At 55.5% G+C, this 16,894-nt stretch overlaps 8 protein-coding genes across 8 annotated transcripts; 5 read left to right on the top strand and 3 right to left on the bottom strand.

Annotated features, from left to right (window-relative positions):
• Positions 1 to 90: 90 nt before the first annotated feature.
• CC84DRAFT_1260121 (uncharacterized protein) lies at positions 91 to 1,740 on the top strand (the record flags this gene model as incomplete). The annotated part of the gene is made up of 1 exon (XM_018184969.1): positions 91 to 1,740. One exon carries the CDS (start codon positions 91 to 93, stop codon positions 1,738 to 1,740), a length of 1,650 nt encoding a protein of 549 aa, XP_018035171.1.
• Positions 1,741 to 2,504: 764 nt separating this feature from the next.
• On the bottom strand, positions 2,505 to 3,715 carry CC84DRAFT_1176968 (uncharacterized protein; the record flags this gene model as incomplete). Its single annotated transcript, XM_018180257.1, has 2 exons — positions 2,505 to 3,267; positions 3,318 to 3,715. The coding sequence occupies 2 exons, from the start codon at positions 3,713 to 3,715 to the stop codon at positions 2,505 to 2,507; spliced, it is 1,161 nt and encodes a 386-aa protein (XP_018035170.1).
• Positions 3,716 to 4,368: 653 nt separating this feature from the next.
• On the bottom strand, positions 4,369 to 4,996 carry CC84DRAFT_1176967 (uncharacterized protein; the record flags this gene model as incomplete). Its single annotated transcript, XM_018180256.1, has 3 exons — positions 4,369 to 4,761; positions 4,802 to 4,834; positions 4,904 to 4,996. The coding sequence occupies 3 exons, from the start codon at positions 4,994 to 4,996 to the stop codon at positions 4,369 to 4,371; spliced, it is 519 nt and encodes a 172-aa protein (XP_018035169.1).
• A 453-nt stretch (positions 4,997 to 5,449) lies between these two features.
• CC84DRAFT_1176966 (uncharacterized protein) lies at positions 5,450 to 5,839 on the top strand (the record flags this gene model as incomplete). The annotated part of the gene is made up of 1 exon (XM_018180255.1): positions 5,450 to 5,839. The coding sequence occupies one exon, from the start codon at positions 5,450 to 5,452 to the stop codon at positions 5,837 to 5,839; it is 390 nt and encodes a 129-aa protein (XP_018035168.1).
• Positions 5,840 to 6,862: 1,023 nt separating this feature from the next.
• Positions 6,863 to 7,782, bottom strand: CC84DRAFT_1165180 (uncharacterized protein). Its single transcript, XM_018178659.1, has 3 exons — positions 7,408 to 7,782; positions 7,113 to 7,300; positions 6,863 to 7,059 (listed from the first exon to the last, which is right to left on the bottom strand). Exons 2-3 carry the CDS (start codon positions 7,297 to 7,299, stop codon positions 7,034 to 7,036), a joined length of 213 nt encoding a protein of 70 aa, XP_018035167.1. The 5' UTR covers position 7,300; positions 7,408 to 7,782; the 3' UTR covers positions 6,863 to 7,033.
• CC84DRAFT_1187756 (uncharacterized protein) lies at positions 7,668 to 8,102 on the top strand (the record flags this gene model as incomplete). The annotated part of the gene is made up of 2 exons (XM_018180953.1): positions 7,668 to 7,839; positions 7,909 to 8,102. The coding sequence occupies 2 exons, from the start codon at positions 7,668 to 7,670 to the stop codon at positions 8,100 to 8,102; spliced, it is 366 nt and encodes a 121-aa protein (XP_018035166.1).
• Positions 8,103 to 11,997: 3,895 nt separating this feature from the next.
• CC84DRAFT_803524 (uncharacterized protein) lies at positions 11,998 to 13,197 on the top strand. The gene is made up of 2 exons (XM_018187483.1): positions 11,998 to 12,456; positions 12,520 to 13,197. Exons 1-2 carry the CDS (start codon positions 12,120 to 12,122, stop codon positions 13,119 to 13,121), a joined length of 939 nt encoding a protein of 312 aa, XP_018035165.1. The 5' UTR covers positions 11,998 to 12,119; the 3' UTR covers positions 13,122 to 13,197.
• A 1,128-nt stretch (positions 13,198 to 14,325) lies between these two features.
• CC84DRAFT_803824 (MFS general substrate transporter) lies at positions 14,326 to 15,771 on the top strand. Its single transcript, XM_018187484.1, has 2 exons — positions 14,326 to 14,477; positions 14,543 to 15,771. The coding sequence occupies exon 2, from the start codon at positions 14,632 to 14,634 to the stop codon at positions 15,640 to 15,642; it is 1,011 nt and encodes a 336-aa protein (XP_018035164.1). The 5' UTR covers positions 14,326 to 14,477; positions 14,543 to 14,631; the 3' UTR covers positions 15,643 to 15,771.
• Positions 15,772 to 16,894: the final 1,123 nt, after the last annotated feature.

Below are 16,894 nucleotides of genomic sequence, written 5' to 3'. Positions count from 1 at the left end.
ACCTCGAGCCTTCAAATCTAATCGAACCGAACGACACTAACAGCCTTCGAAACATGTGTGCTCTGTGAGCTCATCTCAGCGCAGGTCAGCATGTCACCCTTAGACAGCTGGAAGGGCGCCGACGCCTCCTACCTGCAAAACATCTATAGATTATGCCACCAACACCCCAGCTTGAAGCTACTTAACACCCTCCCCATTCTACCTGAGCACTCCTCACGCATGAAGATTCTCGAATTCGGAGACAAAACCATCGCCGAGCTTGAAATCTACAAACATCCCCAACTGGACGCGTACTGGAGCACTGACAAACCACCAACATGCAAAGGCCGTCTCTACCTCGCGGAGGACATTTCACTTCCTTGGATATCGTTACTGGGAAACCACTTTGACATCGACCCGCGCTTCTTCGCAGAATATCTGAAGCTGGACCTCGACCGGACGCAAAATTTCCTCGAGGGGTACCACACCATGCGGCGCCTCCCTTCACTGCAATCCATAGCAACCTTCACCACGTTTGTGTACCACGAGATCCGGACGTTCGATCGACATGCGCCCCGGAGGGAAGAATACGAGATCCGGACACGGGACAACGTCGCGCGTCTCGTGACGACAGTAGACCACCACTGCGAGCGGGCGACGGGTCTGATACGCAGAAATATGAGCGTGTGGTGGCGCCCCAGCACCAACGCCACCGCCCCCTGGGAGGCCATCATCCTCGTCGACCCAGGCGCGTCCAACGCGTTTGGGCTGCGGCGATGGAGCGAGCTCGACGCGGCAAAATGGAGCACCACAACGTGCAGCAACACGCCGTATCTAGACGGCTACCTCGACTTCTCCGCATGGCCGCCTCCACCACGGGGGAAGCCGGGCGCCGCAGCGCACGCCAGCATCCTCGACGACATCGCGTACTACTGGCAGCACGCGTCGCGCGCAGACCTCGCGGCCGCGCTTCTGGACCCCCGCAACGCATTCATCTTCGCCCACCGCATCACGGCATCCCACTGGAACCTGCAGCTCGAGTACCTGGTCAGCGTGGTCAGTGACCTGGAAAAGGGGATGCTGAAGTTCGAGCAGATGGACGCGCACCCGCGCGCCGAGACCATTGTCAACGAGGTCCGCGCGCTGCGGACGCTGCTGAGCGACGTGAATTCGTGGCGGCGGAGGGTGTACTTCTACCTGGAGCAGATGCGGTGGAACATCGAAGGGCTGTGTGTGCCTGGTGCGGGAGACAGCGTGGGCAGGACTATCGGCCACGACTCGGCCGTGAGTTTTGGGGAGGATGAGGGGAAGGAAGGCAGTGGCAGTGGCAGTGGTGTGGCCATCAAACGGGGACGTTATACAAGTCCCTCTGCCGCCGCAGCCCTTGCGCATACCGACTTTGCGCCTCTCCTGACCTCCCTCCGCCTCACGCAGCAGCGCATCCAGTCACTCCTCCCGGTCGTCATGGGCGCCTTCTCTCTCCTCGAAGCGCAGCACTCGGTCCTCAAAGCTGACCTCACCATCCGACTGTCTTCTGTGGCACTCGTCTTCGTGCCCCTGGGCTTCACATCGAGCCTGCTCAGCATGAGCGATAATTTTCTACCGGGCAAGAGTTTGTTCTGGGTGTTCTGGGTGGTGAGCGTGCCGCTGATTATTGGGCTGTTTTGGTGGGCGTACTGGGTGCAAGTGGGGCGGGTGAAGAGGGTGGGAATGCGAGAGATGGGAAGGAGGCTCAAGAAGAGGGCAGAGGGGCTGGGGTAGAGGTACAGAGAAGATGGCAATGCTAGAAGACAAATTACTTCATGCAAGCACAGAGTGAAGTTTTTATAGACACGTAGAAGTGCAGCTATACTGGCTCACTTAACGGAGACTCTGCCACGGCTCATATGCGTGTCGCAACCACCAGACGCCTCGCTGTTGTACAAGAGGGGAAAATCATGTGTAGCGCACCCAGGCCAAATCTCGCACAGATGGATGCCATGACCGAAAACAATTTTGTGCCCATGGCCGCACACAGCCGTGACAAAGGCGATTACTTCAAGATAGCGGCGAACCGCGCGGTGGGCGGGAGTGCCACTAGTCGCACCGGGGCTGCGTCCCAGAACAGTAACTCACAACCGAAGAAGAAACTTTGCTCATGCATGAAATTGTGTCGTACATAAACGGGGCCTAAGCGGCAAGGAAAAAATTAGCTGTCCAGGTTATTTCGGTGTGCGGGATATCGGGACGAGCGATTTTCGGCGGTGGGGTGTCGTGTGGCAGCAGCCGAAGCGTAGCGTGGTGAGGGACATGCAATTGCAACATGCCGCGTACGCGGCTACTTCCGCAGATGAAAAGCCGCAGGTATGCGCGAGCGGCACCACATCGTCGATGGAACGTAGAAACAAACGACTCATGCACCCCACTCTGATCCAACGGCCTTGGCTGATCGGTGTGAAGCCATCTGTCCGTAAGCGGGCATTGGGAGCAGATGACTTGCTAAGGTGAGAGAGACCGATCGTATTCAACTCCCACGCAAGACTTGGCTAGTCAGGCGTGGAGGATCCGTTCTCCGCGCCGCGCAGAGCCCCCAATGCGCGCTTCAGCTCGTCTTCAGCTACCATGACGGTGCCCGCGCGTGCCGTACTCAGGTAGCTCATCTCGACCGCGCTCTCCAACTGGCCCGCAGTGCCCCCAACGAGACGCCCGGCGACGCCGCAGATAATACCAGTGCTCTCCATGGGGAGGTCGCGGAGGTCGAGTGTTATGGGAATAAGGAAGTCGTCTTTTGACCCAAGCAAAATGTCCGAGGCAAAGTTGGGGAGGAGCGAGTGGTCGAGTAGTAGCGACGCGGGCTCCGTGTCGGTGAGCGTCAAAGATAGAAATTTGGGATATGGCGGTGAGATGAGGCACTTTACAAGGCCTAGGTGGAGTGCGTCATCGGCAGCGCTGGTCATGCTGCTGCGATTACGACCTTCATTTATGCTGTTGGCGCTATCTCTGCGCCCGGCACATTGTACCAGACGTAAGCATGAGTCCACGGTCGGGATGATGTTGCGGCGCTTGAGGGTGGCAAACGTTCGTGTCTGCAGCTCCGATACCGTCGCTGGTGGAGGGGTGCCCGGCGGCCGGACCTCGAAAGATTGAGGTGAAGAGTGCTGTCGGCTGTGATGGCTCGGGTTGACGTAGGAAGACGTTTGGTCTTCGAAGATGAATCCTCGTTCTTCTAGCGCATGTACGACCTGAGACCTGTAGCGTATCGGCACCAGTATGTAGTCCGAGAAGTATGTCGTGATGAAGAAGATGGAACTTGGTTCGGTCAGTCTTGATATCATCCATGAGAAGAATGGTAAACTTACATGCCAGCCAAGGCAAGTGGGCTGGTCAATTCGAGCACTCGTTGGCCTGCGTCCAGACCCTCGCCATCGACTTGCATGACCACATAGTCTTCTGAAGTGATGGAAACCCGATCTCTTGATTTTGGATCGAGTAGATTGAGTGCTGGGACGAAGATGTCGTTTGCAAGCTTCCTGGAGCAGACCACCGAACACTCACTTGGCGTCACAGAGATATTGACAAACGGATGTTCATATGGCCACGCAGGAGGAGGCTGCACGGCTCCATTGCCGTTGAAGGCCGAGTGTTCGTTCCGGGACTCATTGGGAAGGAGGAGCTGAAGGATGCTTTGGAGGAAGCTCGAGTAGAGAGGCAATGGGATGTGGATGAGTGCCAACTGAGTATCCTTGAAAGCGAGCATGGTGTTAGTAAGTCGTTCCTGGGCAGAGCAAGTTCTAGTCGGACGACGGATACAAAAAGAGTCCTACGGAACGCCGCGCGCGGGAGGAGGACCAACCACAATCAGGCAGGTACAAGACACGAAAACGACCAATGCGCAATGCGTTGGACCACATGATCAGTGACGGAAGGGAACATACCAAAAATTGTATGTGCGCACTCAGCAGAGTCATGGAGGACTCCATTACGTGCAACACACGAAGATAAGAATAGCGGGCCCGATGACGAACAGTCTTGTGCTCGTGGGGAACAGTGGCTGCAGGTGCCGTGCTGCAATGCAACAGATCTGGGGCTGGCAGGGCTGACGAGGCTCGAGAAGCCTGATGGAACACAGGAATAAGCAAGCGTATCTGACTTGCTTACCAAAAGAAGCAATATGCCTCAATCCGAGGTCGTGATAGGCAAGATGGCAGTAAACCTCAGAATGCGGGGAAATCGAGCACAGGTACGATCCTTAGCGGTTGATGTGCTCTGTGAAGGTTAGCGCGACTCGAAGACGGTGTTGCTTTTCACGGTTCACGGACCTTGTCCAACGGGCCAGCGGTAGGTACTCTTTTTGAAGTTCATTCCCAGCTATTGGTTTTGGAAGATTCTTCTCGGGGGAAAGGTGTAACGTCAGGACGGCAATGGGCGGGTGCCGTTACCGTTGCCTTTTAATGGAGCAGTGTAGTGGCAATCTAGGACGTGGAGCAGAGTGTCACGACGATAGGTCCACAAAAGTTTGGCCGCAGGAGCCGCCGTAGAGAGCTGGGCTGCTACCGATGTATTTTCGGGATAGGTTGCAAAGATGCAGACGCAGGTCGGGATGCCGCAATTGGCCAGGTTGCTAGGGTTGTTTGCGTACGCAGCCGCAACGGACCCTGATCTCGTTTTCCCGTGCCGTGCGAGCGTGGGGTTGACAATGTATTGTTGCGGAAACGGGCGGGCGAATGGCGTCAAGACGAAGGCTATCTGCGCGTGCAGCGGATGCTGACGTCTGTAGAGGTGTGCAAACGATGCAATCCACGGCTAGGGTGCGGGCAGCTAGATCAAGGAAGGGCTGACGTACGGGCCCGTAGCGGTTTATCAACACTTCATCGTGCTAAGGTGGAGCTAGCAGTACATGTTGGAGATAGGCTCTGGCAATGGTTGACTCAGGGCATCGACCGACATCGCCGAAAATTCTGCTCCACAGCGCGCCCCTTTGCTGGAACGGCGTCATCTGATACGGACGACGATGCGGCCCCGACGACGGCACAGGCATGGCGAGAGGGGTTCTGCACGCTGGCTAGCGTTCACGATGCGGCCGAGGGTCTTTGTTCGTGGGTCACGCACCTCGCATCCTTCACAAAGCGATGCAGCTGCAAAAGCGCCCGTGCGGCCCCAGTCGCGCCCACCTGCGCACCTCGACGGTGACCTCACTCCCGACATGGCGAGAGCATGTGCCTGAAGGTACCTGACGAGAGCCACCAAGCTCCAAGATGCTGTCCCCATTTACTGGCGTGCCCTTGTCCTTGACACTCCGGGAGGCCATAGGGCTGATGCCGGATCTGTACCTTACGGTGTTCCGCAAGCATACTAGATACCGGACCCGTCCGCGCAGCATACACAGTATGGACAAGCGATACTGGCTCTTTGCTCGAGGAAACATCTGAAACGTCCCCCACGCACCACAGCTTCACAGCTTCCCAGCGCTGAGGGTTGAAGGTACAGGGCCATGGGTGCTCCAGGGCCTGTCGCTGCACCTCCGTCCCGCTTCATTGCGCAGCTAACCGCCTGTCCCCACGGCCAACACCTGCTTCCGGACTACGCCCACGCGGCGCAGAAATCGAGGACGACGACGCTCGCGAGAAGCCCTTCCGAGGCGCGATGTCGACGACGAGAAGGCAAGGGTAGTCGGATATGTCCGCCTGTGACGACGGCCATGTCCAGGTGGCTTACTTACCCCGCAGAACCACCCACGCGCCGTCTCGTGCCCCCAGTGCGCGCACGCCGTCTTCACTGGCTCACGAGACATGACGTACCGCAGCTTCCCCAGATTGTCACGGCTGCCCGCAGTGCCGCGGCAAGCTTACCTAGACCACCGCTATTCTCCGTGCGGGTCTGATGATTCCGAGGATGCTCGCGGCTCCATGACGATGGTGGCATGCCGCTCTTAACAGACCCGAGCATGCCACACCCCCACGCACTATGGAGCTGGATGCAGAGCAATCAATTAAGCTTGCACTATGCACGCAGGACATTGCAGCAAGGTGGGGTGGACTACCCATCACCACCACGTCGAAGCGCTTGGCACCGCCAGCTCATCAACGCGCCTCTGTTCGTGTACGGCTCGGCATAAGATCCGGATGGATCAAGGCTGGCGAGCACGAGGGCAAACGAGCTCGAACCAATCCACAAGCCTGTCTTTTGGTCATTCACAGCAACACCAAGGCATTCTCGCGATGATGCACCTTTGTATAGCACGTCCGACCGATCGACTCTTTGTTCCACGGCAGCGGCGGATAGTGCATGAAGGCTTTACTTCCGTGATTACGTTCTGTCATCAAAATCATGGAGCGGGACTAAGGAGTACAACGCTCGCACTGTACTGTTATGGAATCGACGGTGATGGCCATTGACGTCGCACAGCGTCTACACACTTTGGATACTGCAGCACAAGACTCAATTGCTAGTGCATAACAGCTGCAAACTTTGAGGCAGCACACGGATACTGCTGCCAGGAGTGTGCCCTGGTGAATTACCACTGATCTTCGGCGTACAGGAATACTACCTGTGCAGTGTTCTGGTCCTCATTCTTCACGGTGCGAAACCGCAGCGCTCCCACAACCGTGGGTACGAGTCCGCAGCACTCCACCAACTAGATAATTCTCCGTGTTCGTACAACTTGGAGCGCAGTTCCATTCCAAACGACGAGGCTCTCATCCTATCCCATATTGCTACATGCTGCTATGGGGACACCGTGGGCGTCGATCGGCGTATTTGCTCCAGGTCATCTACCATCTTTCTAGAGGCCAGGATCTGCAATCAGTCCGGAATCCTTACGTCGAGCGGTCCGAAATTGGCAACACGTACACGCGAGTTCACGTTTGCGCATAGACTTGCAAGCCATCACGACCTTGTTAGACAGGTGGACAGTGTAGATATGCATCCATTGCGACTTCAGAACATGCCTTTGCGACATTCCATAGCTTATCAAACATGGCCTTGATGCCTCCTTTTGCAACTCCATAAACGCCCGTCGTGGTATCCCTAAGAAAAGCTCTCGGACCGCTCACTCGCCCGTCTCAACCAGCGCATCCTAATACCTCTCGGCAATCTTCTTCTCTGCAGAATCATTAGTGTGTAGTCCCTTGCTTGCCTGGCTCGAAAAAACGTACTCGCAGCGCCGCCAGCCTGGAACGGCAGCAGGTTGTGCCTCTTCTTGATCGTCACGCGGTGCCTCGAGTACGTGTCGTCGGGGGAGAAGCGCGCGGGGTGCGCCGAGTTGGCAATGCGGCCGTCGACGACCTTCTTCAGCGTGTAGACGCGCTTGCCCTGGGCGTCGAGTGTGTACATGAGATGCATCCTGGTAGTGCGAATTAGCTTCACCTTCTTCTCGTTGGTCTCTCCTTCTCCTTCCTCTTCTAGCTCCTTTTCTCTTCAATCGGGAAGGCATGAGGATAAAGCGCTTACTTGGTGGAAGTACTTGAACGTGTGCGGGTGTCGGGTGGGTGCGTGTGCGTGTGTCGTCGTTGCGGGCACAAGCTCAACTTTCCTCAATCGCAAAAAATCCTAGCTCCGCTTTCCCGAACTCTTGGCGCCCGCCCATCTCAGGCAACGGCCCATATAACCGCACGTGACAGTCTAAGCTCCACGACAGCATCAACTCCAGTACACATCTACATATTAGTACCCGGCCGACACCCCTCGCGTCGCCATACAGACCGCCCACCATGGAGCTCCGAGTTCTCGTCCTCCTCCTCACGAGTCTGCTCATCCAGACTGCGTCCGCACAGTTCGGCTTCTTCGACCAGATGTTCGGCGGCCAGCAGCAGCAGCAACACCACCACCAGCAGCAGAACGTCCGCAGCGATGCGAGCTGGTACCAGGCGCAGTATGAGAACGGTAAACATCCCTCTCCTCTTCAATTCAAATTATACGTACGTTATACCACTGTTGCTGACGCACCCCAAGCACACTGCGACAAGTACCTCTGCCCGGGCACCCTTTCGTGTGTGCACTTCCCGCACCACTGTCCCTGCGCATGGGAAAGCGTCGAGGATAAAGTCGAGCTGGGAGAGGGCGTTGCGGTGTGTGCGAGCAAAGGGGGGTACAAAGAGGGCGAGACGCTGCGGAAGATTGAGCTTGCGAGGAAGGGGCTGCTTTGAGTGGGAGGACGGCATGGTGGAAAAGCAATGATGCGGCGTTACTGGAGATGCATGCAAGGCGTATGGATGAAATACATGGATAGAGGGAACGGAACCGGCGAATGGGTCATGATCATGATTATGATATGGACGCCGCGCGGTCACCCAGCACAGTTAGGAGTTCGTCATGTCGTTATATCGTCAACCCGACCAGCTATTACCAACGCCAGGACCAGACAACGCCTTTACAAGATTTATGCAGAACCCATTTATGACCTCTGAACGTACTTGTACCGATATCCCTGCCTCTCGCCCTCTGACGCAATCCCCACCTCCTGCCGCCCCCACTCCCGCATCAACACCTTACCCATGAACTCCCGCTCTCCCTGCATCTTCTCTGCCCACTGCCCGTCCCGCTTGTTGACCACCGTTTTCGCGCGCTCTTTCACAGCCTTGCTAAGCACCGCCGCGAGTCGCTCGTCCATGGCTTTATTAATCGCCACGAAGTCTTGCTCGCGGGACTCTGCGTCCGTCTTGAGCCTTTCGTTCTCGTGGCGGAGAGTATCGATCTGAGATTGGAAGTCGGCGATGGTCTCGATTTGTGATGTGGTTCCCAGGCTTTTGAGGCGTGTGGTCTCTTTGCGGAGAGATGACGTCTCTGACTTCAGGGTTTTGAGACTTGCAGCTTGTTTGCGGACGAGAAGGCGAAGGTTTTCGATCTCAGCGTCCTTGGGATCGTCGTGCATAGAAGATAGCACCGAGCTTTCCTCTTCTGATGCGTAGTCCTTTTCTTCCTTACGCGCGGCCTCAGCACGAAGCTGCTCCAGCTGTTGACTCGTCTTCTTAAGCTCTTTCGTAGCCCGCCTCTTCTCTGCGCGTTCCTGTTCGAGCAGAGCTCCTGCCTTGCGAATCGCATCTTCAGCATTGTCGCGTACGCCTTCCATCCGTGCCTCCATGTCGTCTTTCAGGTCGTCATGCTCTGACTGCAGCTGGCTTAACCTGCTCTCCACCTCGGCTTTGGCGTCTCTGAGCTTGCTGAGCCTCTTCTCGACATCGGCAACACGACGATCTGCTTCAGCCCGCGCATCCTGGAGACGTTCACTTGCATCCTCCAACAAGCCCTCAAGCTGCTCAGTATCGGTACGGGCTTTGGCATTACCACGATGTGCTTCAGCAAGTTGTTGGCGAAGTGATGAAGCTGTGGCCTCGAGACTCTCGATACGACCCTGCGCCGTGTTTAGTCGCTGTTCGAGCCGCTCGTGTTCTTCAAACTGCTTCAAGACCTCCTGGTTCTTCGCTTTGACATCATTGCGAGCAGATTCGAGCTGGTTGCGCACGGACAGAAGGCGCGACTCCAGGTGAGCGTCAAGCGAATCGGTCTCCGTGGCTAGCTGCTTGTTTTGAGCCTCCTCTAGCTCTCGGCGCAACGACCGGATCTGGGACTCAAGTTCACGCTTCTCCTCAAGCTGCTGGTCCTTGTGTGCGAGCTTTTCTTGCGCGGACGCTACCGCCGTTTCCAAATGGTCAACACGAGACTGGAGCTCTGATGCGCGCATCTTATGTGCCTGTACAGCTCCTTCGGAAGATGCATGAAGTGCACGGCTTGAAAGCGCTTCTTCACGGGCTGACTGAGCGTCTGCTGCAGCTTTTTCGAGGTCGGTTTGCAGGGCATTCGCACGCTTTTGCAGAGCAGCAAACTTTTGTTGCAACTCAACTACCTCGGTGGTTTGAATTAATGTTTCGCCTTGTTCGATCGAATGGTCAGCCTTTTTCAAATCTTGCAGTTCTTGTTCGTGCGAGTCTTGAAGCTCACGCAATTCCCGCTCATGCGACTCTCTGAGCTGGCTCAGCTCATCTTTCACAAGCGAAAGGACTTCCCCACTGGAGGCTACGTCGGTATCCACAGTGCGCTTCGCTTCCTCTAAAGTCCGCAGTTGCTGTTCGAAGTCTTCTCGTTGGCTCTGAAGGGTGGCATTGTTCTGCCGCCGCAGCTCCTCGCCGAAGTCCCTCATCTTCCCGTTGAGCTCGTCTTCTTGCGCCTTCAGCTGGCTATTGAACGACGCATGAGCCTCGTCCGCCTCTCGCCGGAGCCGACTGTTGTCTTCCTGTAGTTGTTCGATCTGGGCTTTTTGCTTGTATGACCCGGTTCGCGCATCTTCCAGATCCGAACGTGTGTAGGAGAGCAAGGTCTCAAGTTCGGTGATGCGCGCCTTGGAAGCATGCTCTTGCTCTTGCAGACGCGATCGAAGCTCTTCGACTTGCCGATGCAGCGACTTTCGCTCAAGCTCGGCGGTTCGTTCTGGGGCGTGGTGTATGACTGTTTCTTGGGTCGGTTTTCGCGGGGTATCGTAGTCCTCGACCGTCGGTTGGAGCGACCGCGCTCTTGAGGGGGAGGGGGCTGGAACTTGGAGCATATTCTGCTTAGGAATGCGGAGCGGCGTGGATGTGAGCACATTGCCTCCAAGATCCGAATCCGGAAGCGCGCTGAGGTAGCTTCTGACCTTCTCTTCATTCTCCATGGACGCTTCCGAAGGCGCTTTGCTGCTTGAGCGGCTCTTCGCGGTGCCGTTGACACGTGTTGCCGTCGACGCTGGACGCGGCTCTGCGTCAGACTCGCTGTCGTTGGGACTTCCGTCTGCAGCATTGGCACCTTCGGTCTGCACCTGATCTTGTCTCACAGTAGTATTCGTTTTGGTCTCCTTTCGCGACCGGATCTGCTGTGCCAGCGGAAGTTCGGTCGTCATCCAATAAGTCATGTTCATTGTGAAGTCCTCCGGTCCTTCGATGTCGCTGGTCTCTACGACATCCACCTTCGGCTGGTGCTTGTCGTCTAGTTCGGTGGATTCAAACGTCGAGTTGAGGCCGAGTGCGTCGAGGTCCATCTCGTACTGCGACCCGCCTTCCGAAGTGTCGCGCCGGGGGCTGTGTTGGGGCGATCGCCATCGCGTAGGGCTCGCTGTGTAGGAAGAGTGCGTTCGCGCCATGCTGCATAGTACGCAGCGTTGCGCGTGCGAAGGGAACTTGGTGGGCAGAAGATGCGCGATAAGAATTGTGTTTGTTTGTTGATCCCGCAAGGGTACTTCGGACGCGATCGATTCTAGCGCGCTGGCACGTGCACGAACTTCCCCATCATCTTCAAGTGCTTGCGAAGTCTGGTCTCAACAAGGTGTACATCTCGTCTCTGACTGCAATTCCACATGATCTGCAATCCTTCGACTCCTCTCCTGTGCGCCACATAGCACTGATAACTGATAGTGCCGAGTGAGGCGCGCTTGGGCTTCAATCCGAAGGAGCACATCAGCCTCGTTCCCGTGTGTCTCGGCTCGGCTTGACCGTTCACAGGCCCGCTAGGTCTTGCCTGTTGGACTTTGCATTCGATGCCGCTAGACCCGTGGACAGCCCTACACCACGAACTCGCTGCGGCACATCGACCTATCGCAGCACCTTGGCGCAACCTCCACAGTCCAGCAGTCACCACGACACGCCAGCCAAGACAACTTCGTGCGCTAAAAGGTCACGCTTCGTCTTCGTGGGCCCAGGACGAGTCAGTGAACGTGTGCCAATGTGAGCGAAGCCTTTCCTTTTGGCGGACGAGCTTTTGGCTTTCAGCGCGCCGCGTCCCTTCAGCAAGTACCAGCGCCTCGCCGAGGCGCTTGATCGAGCGCCATTATCGAATTCTCTGCCAGGCGAAGGTTCATTTGGCCCTGCCGCCCCCACCGTTTCCCGCTAGCCCTCCTCTAGCCAAGTTTGCTTTTCTCTCGCCGTTATACTCGCCCAAAATAGAAGCTGGATGATAAGCGAGACCGGGATGTGAATCCCCATTGTTCTCGACCATTTCATTAATACGGATACGAGGGCATCATACAGTTCTTCGCTTCCCCTCTTTAGTTAAAATACCTCAACGGTGCTGCTCCGGCGCGCGCAAGCATCGCTCGTCGCACGCGACATGGCCAGCTAACAAACGATGCTACTGCGACGACTACAGTCGCCAACAACTCGCACGACAAAAAGGATCAGCCGGATGCGCCGGGCAACGAGATGACATCGAACGGGACCTCGTGGGTCTTCCCACCAGCGCTCAACGCCACTTTCGTGAACGACTTCTATGTCCAATATGCTCGGGCCCACAATGGCACTGAAGACGACAACGGCGTCATCTCGTTGCTACTCGCAGCAGTGCAGAACCTAACTCTAGAAGAACGTGTTGATTTGGGATTCAAGAACGAGGGCTGGGGTGGCGAAGACGCAGTCGTTAGCGTGGGAGATACTATCGAGGGGGGTTTCAAAGACCGTGAACTCAGAGTCTACGGAATGAATTGTGTTCTATGCAAGACAGGGCGTGAGCATGGGAGCATCGAGAACGCATGCTCTAATTGTTCGTACACACCCCGGCGCTAAAACCGCGTCTTAATACTACCTTTGGCCCTGACATGAATAGATACCGAAACCAGCAATGTACAGTATTACAGCAAGAGAGAAGGACCTGGGGGCCTATCTCTAGACCTACCGGAACTTGACCAGTACTCGACCCTTCCCAATGAGACATGCGGTCTCTGTATCTTCAGTCTTCCAAGTGAACCTGGGTCCTTCCACTTCGATGACTATTCGGTCCCGTTCCTCGTTCAGGAACAAGAAACCTTACAGAGAAAAGTTTTCAACAAGTCTAATCCGACTGGTGTCATGGTACCACGACCATCGTACGCGGTTCCCTCACCACCCCCTGAAGCCTCTGTAGGAGCACTCAGGCAGGAGGAGACCTCGAGAGATCCTAATCTCATTGTTGGCGTTGTGGTCGGCGTGCTCGCCGCTGCATCCATAATTATGGGAGTGATCATCTGGCTGTGGACAAGGAGGACTGGCAGGAAGAACCCTTACGACTCTGCAATGGATACACAGCCCGGAACACCACAGCCTAGAGCTCGGACGCCGCAAAGTGTTCCACTACAACAGGTTCAACCTGTGGTGCGAAGACCAGACAGCAGCGGCGATGTTCCGCCGGCTTACCACGAAGTTGTACGCGCAAAGGAAACAGAACCTTAGTGGACGAGCTGAGATTTGGACATGGATCAATATCTCATAAGCCGGACAACAGCTTTGGAACACATGCAAAGACTTCGAATCACGCGATGATCTTCGACATGTTTTGCACATCGCTGTCTGATACCAATCACAAATGCGAGACCCCGTAGTCTTATTTTTCGTACCTGGCGAAGTCTTCAGTATGGAGAGATTCAATCGGACAGCCAGTTCGCTTAAGCCCAAATACATCAAGTTGAACTGCGACTGTGTAAGCATATTGATGCGCAGCGTCATAGCTCCTGCTCAAGCACACACAGCGAATGTCTATCAGCTCAAACACGGCCGCGGAATCCTTCCCAAGGCTTTCGCGACGTACCATGCATCCTTACCAACGTCCTCGATATCGCCATCGCTTGCTTATAAATGCCCACGGCTTGCAAATAACTACCAATCAACACCAAATGTATACGATGCGATATAAGCCCCAAAAATGAAGCCATGCATCGAGCCTTCCATCATCCATACCTCATGAAAGATGTTGCTTTATAATCGCAACGTGACGCTCTTATCCGCGGCCTTCCCACCGCAGCTCAACGCTTAATCGGCTAGCTCAACCATAAGCGCACCCGACGGAGAACCCCAACTCCATTATTCCCAGCACTTCAACCAATGACGGCGTTGAATAGCATGATACTTCATGCACGCAAGTGGAGGCAACTTGTCTCGCCGGTTGTCGGTGTGGGTAAGGTTAAGTATCTGGGGTGCCCGGCGCGCGGGGGAAATGGGATTTGAGATTGCTGTGCTTTGCTACATTCGTTTGTCGTGAACGCTCTGGGTTCGGAACACCTTTCTACAGGCAGTTCCGTGATAAATGCATGCTCAGTGCATAAGTCATAATGGCTAATAAAGAGATATTGGACGTGGAGAAAAGCGCCCAGTACGCAACGGAGAAAGGCGAGGAAGCACATCAATTTTCCAGTCATAATGTCGGCGAGAAAGCCGATATCACCGAAACTTCAATAAGACAACCCACAGCGTCCTTCTCACCACCACAGGAAAAACTCGGAGAGGAGGGGATTGAGCGGATACAGACGCATCGCTCTCGCGCTATATCGACGAAACCAAATGCTCTGAAACAAATCACGAAGACGATAACCGCACGCTCAAATGCGTCGGTTGTTGATCCGGGTCCGCCACCAGAAGGAGGCGTCAAGGCGTGGCTGCAGGTGTTTGCAGGCATGCTGGTTATCACGAATACGTGGGGCATGACTGCAACTTTTGGGGTGTTCCAAAGTTATTACACGACGGAGTTGGGGATGGAGCCGAGTGCAGTGAGCTGGATAGGGTCAATGCAGATGCTGGGGCATTTTGGACTGGGTAAGTTTCGCTTGATAACAAAAGCTGAGAAGTCTGGAGACGTGCAATGGCATACGATTCTCTAGGATGAACGGTCATTCGCGTTGCAAAATGATCACCCAATCGACACCACCTCTTACTGTGTAGAAACGCAAAACGCTAACTCAGCCCAGGCATGTTCACGGGCCGCGCCCTCGACGCCGGGTTCTTCCACTGGGTCGTCGTTCCCGGCATGCTCCTCTCTGCGCTCGGCATCTTCCTCACCAGCCTCTGCCATACCTACTGGCAGTTCTTCCTTGCGCAGGGCCTCATGAACGGCATCGGCAATGGCTGCCAATTCGCGCCCTCCATGTCTTTGGTAACTACCTATTTTGCGCGCAATCGCAGCGCTGCCCTCGCCGTCATGGCCTGCGGTTCCGCCATCGGTGGCCTTCTCTATCCCACCATCGCCCGCCAGCTCCTCCCGCAGCTCGGCTTCCAATGGACGGTCCGCGTAATGGGCTTCATAATGCTCGCCGTCGGCGCAGTATATACCTCGCTCCTCCGGCCGCGCCTCCCACCCCGCAAAAGCGGTCCCCTGTTCGAACTCAGCGCCTTCCGCGAGGCGCCATACACGCTCTACGCCATCGGGCTGTTCCTCGTGTGCCTGGGCGTGTACTTCGCGTTCTACTACATCTCCGCGTACGCCGTCAACGTCATCGGCGTCTCCTACGGCACATCCATCAACCTCATCCTCATTCTCAACGGGATGGGGCTCCCCGGCCGCCTCATCCCGGGGTACATCGCGAACCGCTGGCTGGGGCCGTACAACACGCTCATCCCGCTGACCTTCATCACCTCGCTGCTCATGTACTGCTGGGCGGCCGTCAAGACAAAGGCCTCGCTGTACGCGTTTACAATCCTGTATGGCTTCTTCAGCGCGGGATTCCAGGGCTTGTTCCCCGCGGTGATGGCGAATTTGACAAAAGACATGAGTAAGGTGGGGACGAGGAATGGGATGGGGTTGAGTGTGGTTGGGTGGGCGAGTTTGTGTGGGCCGCCGATCGCGGGGGCGTTGATTCAGAGGAGCGGTGGAGATTATCTTGCGGCGCAGGTGTGGGCGGGGACGATGATGTTGGTGGGTAGTTGTACGATTTTGGCGGGGAGGGTGTGTATCACTGGGTGGAGGATTAGGGAGAGGGTTTGATAGTCAATCGAGGAACCATTTAAACTGCTTTTTGAGTTCGTGTGCACCAAGGTGGGTGGAGCGGGTTGGGGATCGAAGTGCTGTATGAATGGGCCATTGCGGCACACGAAGGAATAGAAGGGAGTCATATAGAGGCAACGGTCCTGCTGAAGTGTGTTACTATTGAAACGACAGATGGCATGAGAGTGTGAACGTCGCATAGACATCGCCTACTAGAGCAAATGTCTTGAACATTATTAAAAGAAAGCCAAGACACAATGTTAGATCAAGGAGCGACGAAAAGAGAGAACAGGAGCAAACAGACAACAAATTCTAAAAAGAATGCGTCGACAAAACAAAACAAATATAGTAACCAAGGAAACACATGTCCAATTAGTCCTCCACCAATCACAATCAATCACAAACAAAACCTGCTCGCAGCAACTTCGTGACACCATACTATCACTCAGATCTCAATGTGTAGTGATGTCGACGATGCACTCAGCCCCATAGCCACGACTTAGCGTGACCTGTGGCCGGGCCCCGAGTAGGATCTGCCGTACGTCAGCCTTGTGACTCCCACCAAGCTGGCTCCGACGTACACTTTACCAAAGTCTTGGAAGGATCTTTAGCTTATTTGGTTTACTGCGTCCTCATTTGGCCCTCAGGTGCAGGCTCCGAGCAGGGAAATTCGCGGTTGGAGCGGCTGCAGGCTGCTGCTGCCTAGATCTCCAGGCTTCCGCGCGTCGTCCCGCAGCATGGTTCCTTAGATGGTTCCTTGGTAGTTCCTTTGACACGCGTATCTGTTGGCGGATGCGGCACGGGTGTGGGGGCCGGGGAGCTTTCTCATGGTGTATGGCGAGGAGGGTTTAGAGTTTACCGCAAGGCGATCAGCCTAGAGGCCCGTATCTTTCTGTTTAGGCGTCATACCCGTCAAAGAACGACTGTTAGTGTTCATGGATCCATGTTGGCTGTGGTGATGTCGTCAATGCAACCTTGTTGCGGCGGTTTGGCAGTGGTCATTCAGCAACCGTTTAGCTGGAATATCCGCTGGACGGTGTTCCACCGCTGGTTGAGCAGGAGTGGTTCGCGTCCTTGGGCTGCCCGCAGTTTGGACATTTGGGTGGTGGGGGAAAGCTACTCTGCATTATTCCCATTGCGGATGTTTCAACGCAGGAACAGGTGCAGAGTGAGATGGTTTATCGGCTGATTAGTGTGTGGGAGTATCCTGAGAGATTGAAGGAGAAATTCTGAGCAGTATTGAAACATGAAT

This window comes from Paraphaeosphaeria sporulosa, assembly GCF_001642045.1.
Source record: "Paraphaeosphaeria sporulosa strain AP3s5-JAC2a unplaced genomic scaffold CC84scaffold_6, whole genome shotgun sequence".
NCBI classification, from domain to species: Eukaryota; Fungi; Ascomycota; class Dothideomycetes; order Pleosporales; family Didymosphaeriaceae; genus Paraphaeosphaeria; species Paraphaeosphaeria sporulosa.
The sequence above is the reverse complement of the archived record's forward strand: the minus strand, read 5'-3'. Positions and strand labels throughout refer to the sequence as shown.

Bases quoted from the DNA above. Each gene is read 5' to 3' on its own strand.
- CC84DRAFT_1165180 (XM_018178659.1), bottom strand. From the start codon at position 7,299: ATGCATCTCATGTACACACTCGACGCCCAGGGCAAGCGCGTCTACACG. The intron at 7,060-7,112 runs GTACGTTTTTTC...ATGATTCTGCAG, and splicing joins CCAGGCTGGCGGCGCTGCGA to AGAAGAAGATTGCCGAGAGG.
- CC84DRAFT_803524 (XM_018187483.1), top strand. From the start codon at position 12,120: ATGACATCGAACGGGACCTCGTGGGTCTTCCCACCAGCGCTCAACGCC. The intron at 12,457-12,519 runs GTTCGTACACAC...TGACATGAATAG, and splicing joins CGAGAACGCATGCTCTAATT to ATACCGAAACCAGCAATGTA.
- CC84DRAFT_803824 (XM_018187484.1), top strand. From the start codon at position 14,632: ATGTTCACGGGCCGCGCCCTCGACGCCGGGTTCTTCCACTGGGTCGTC.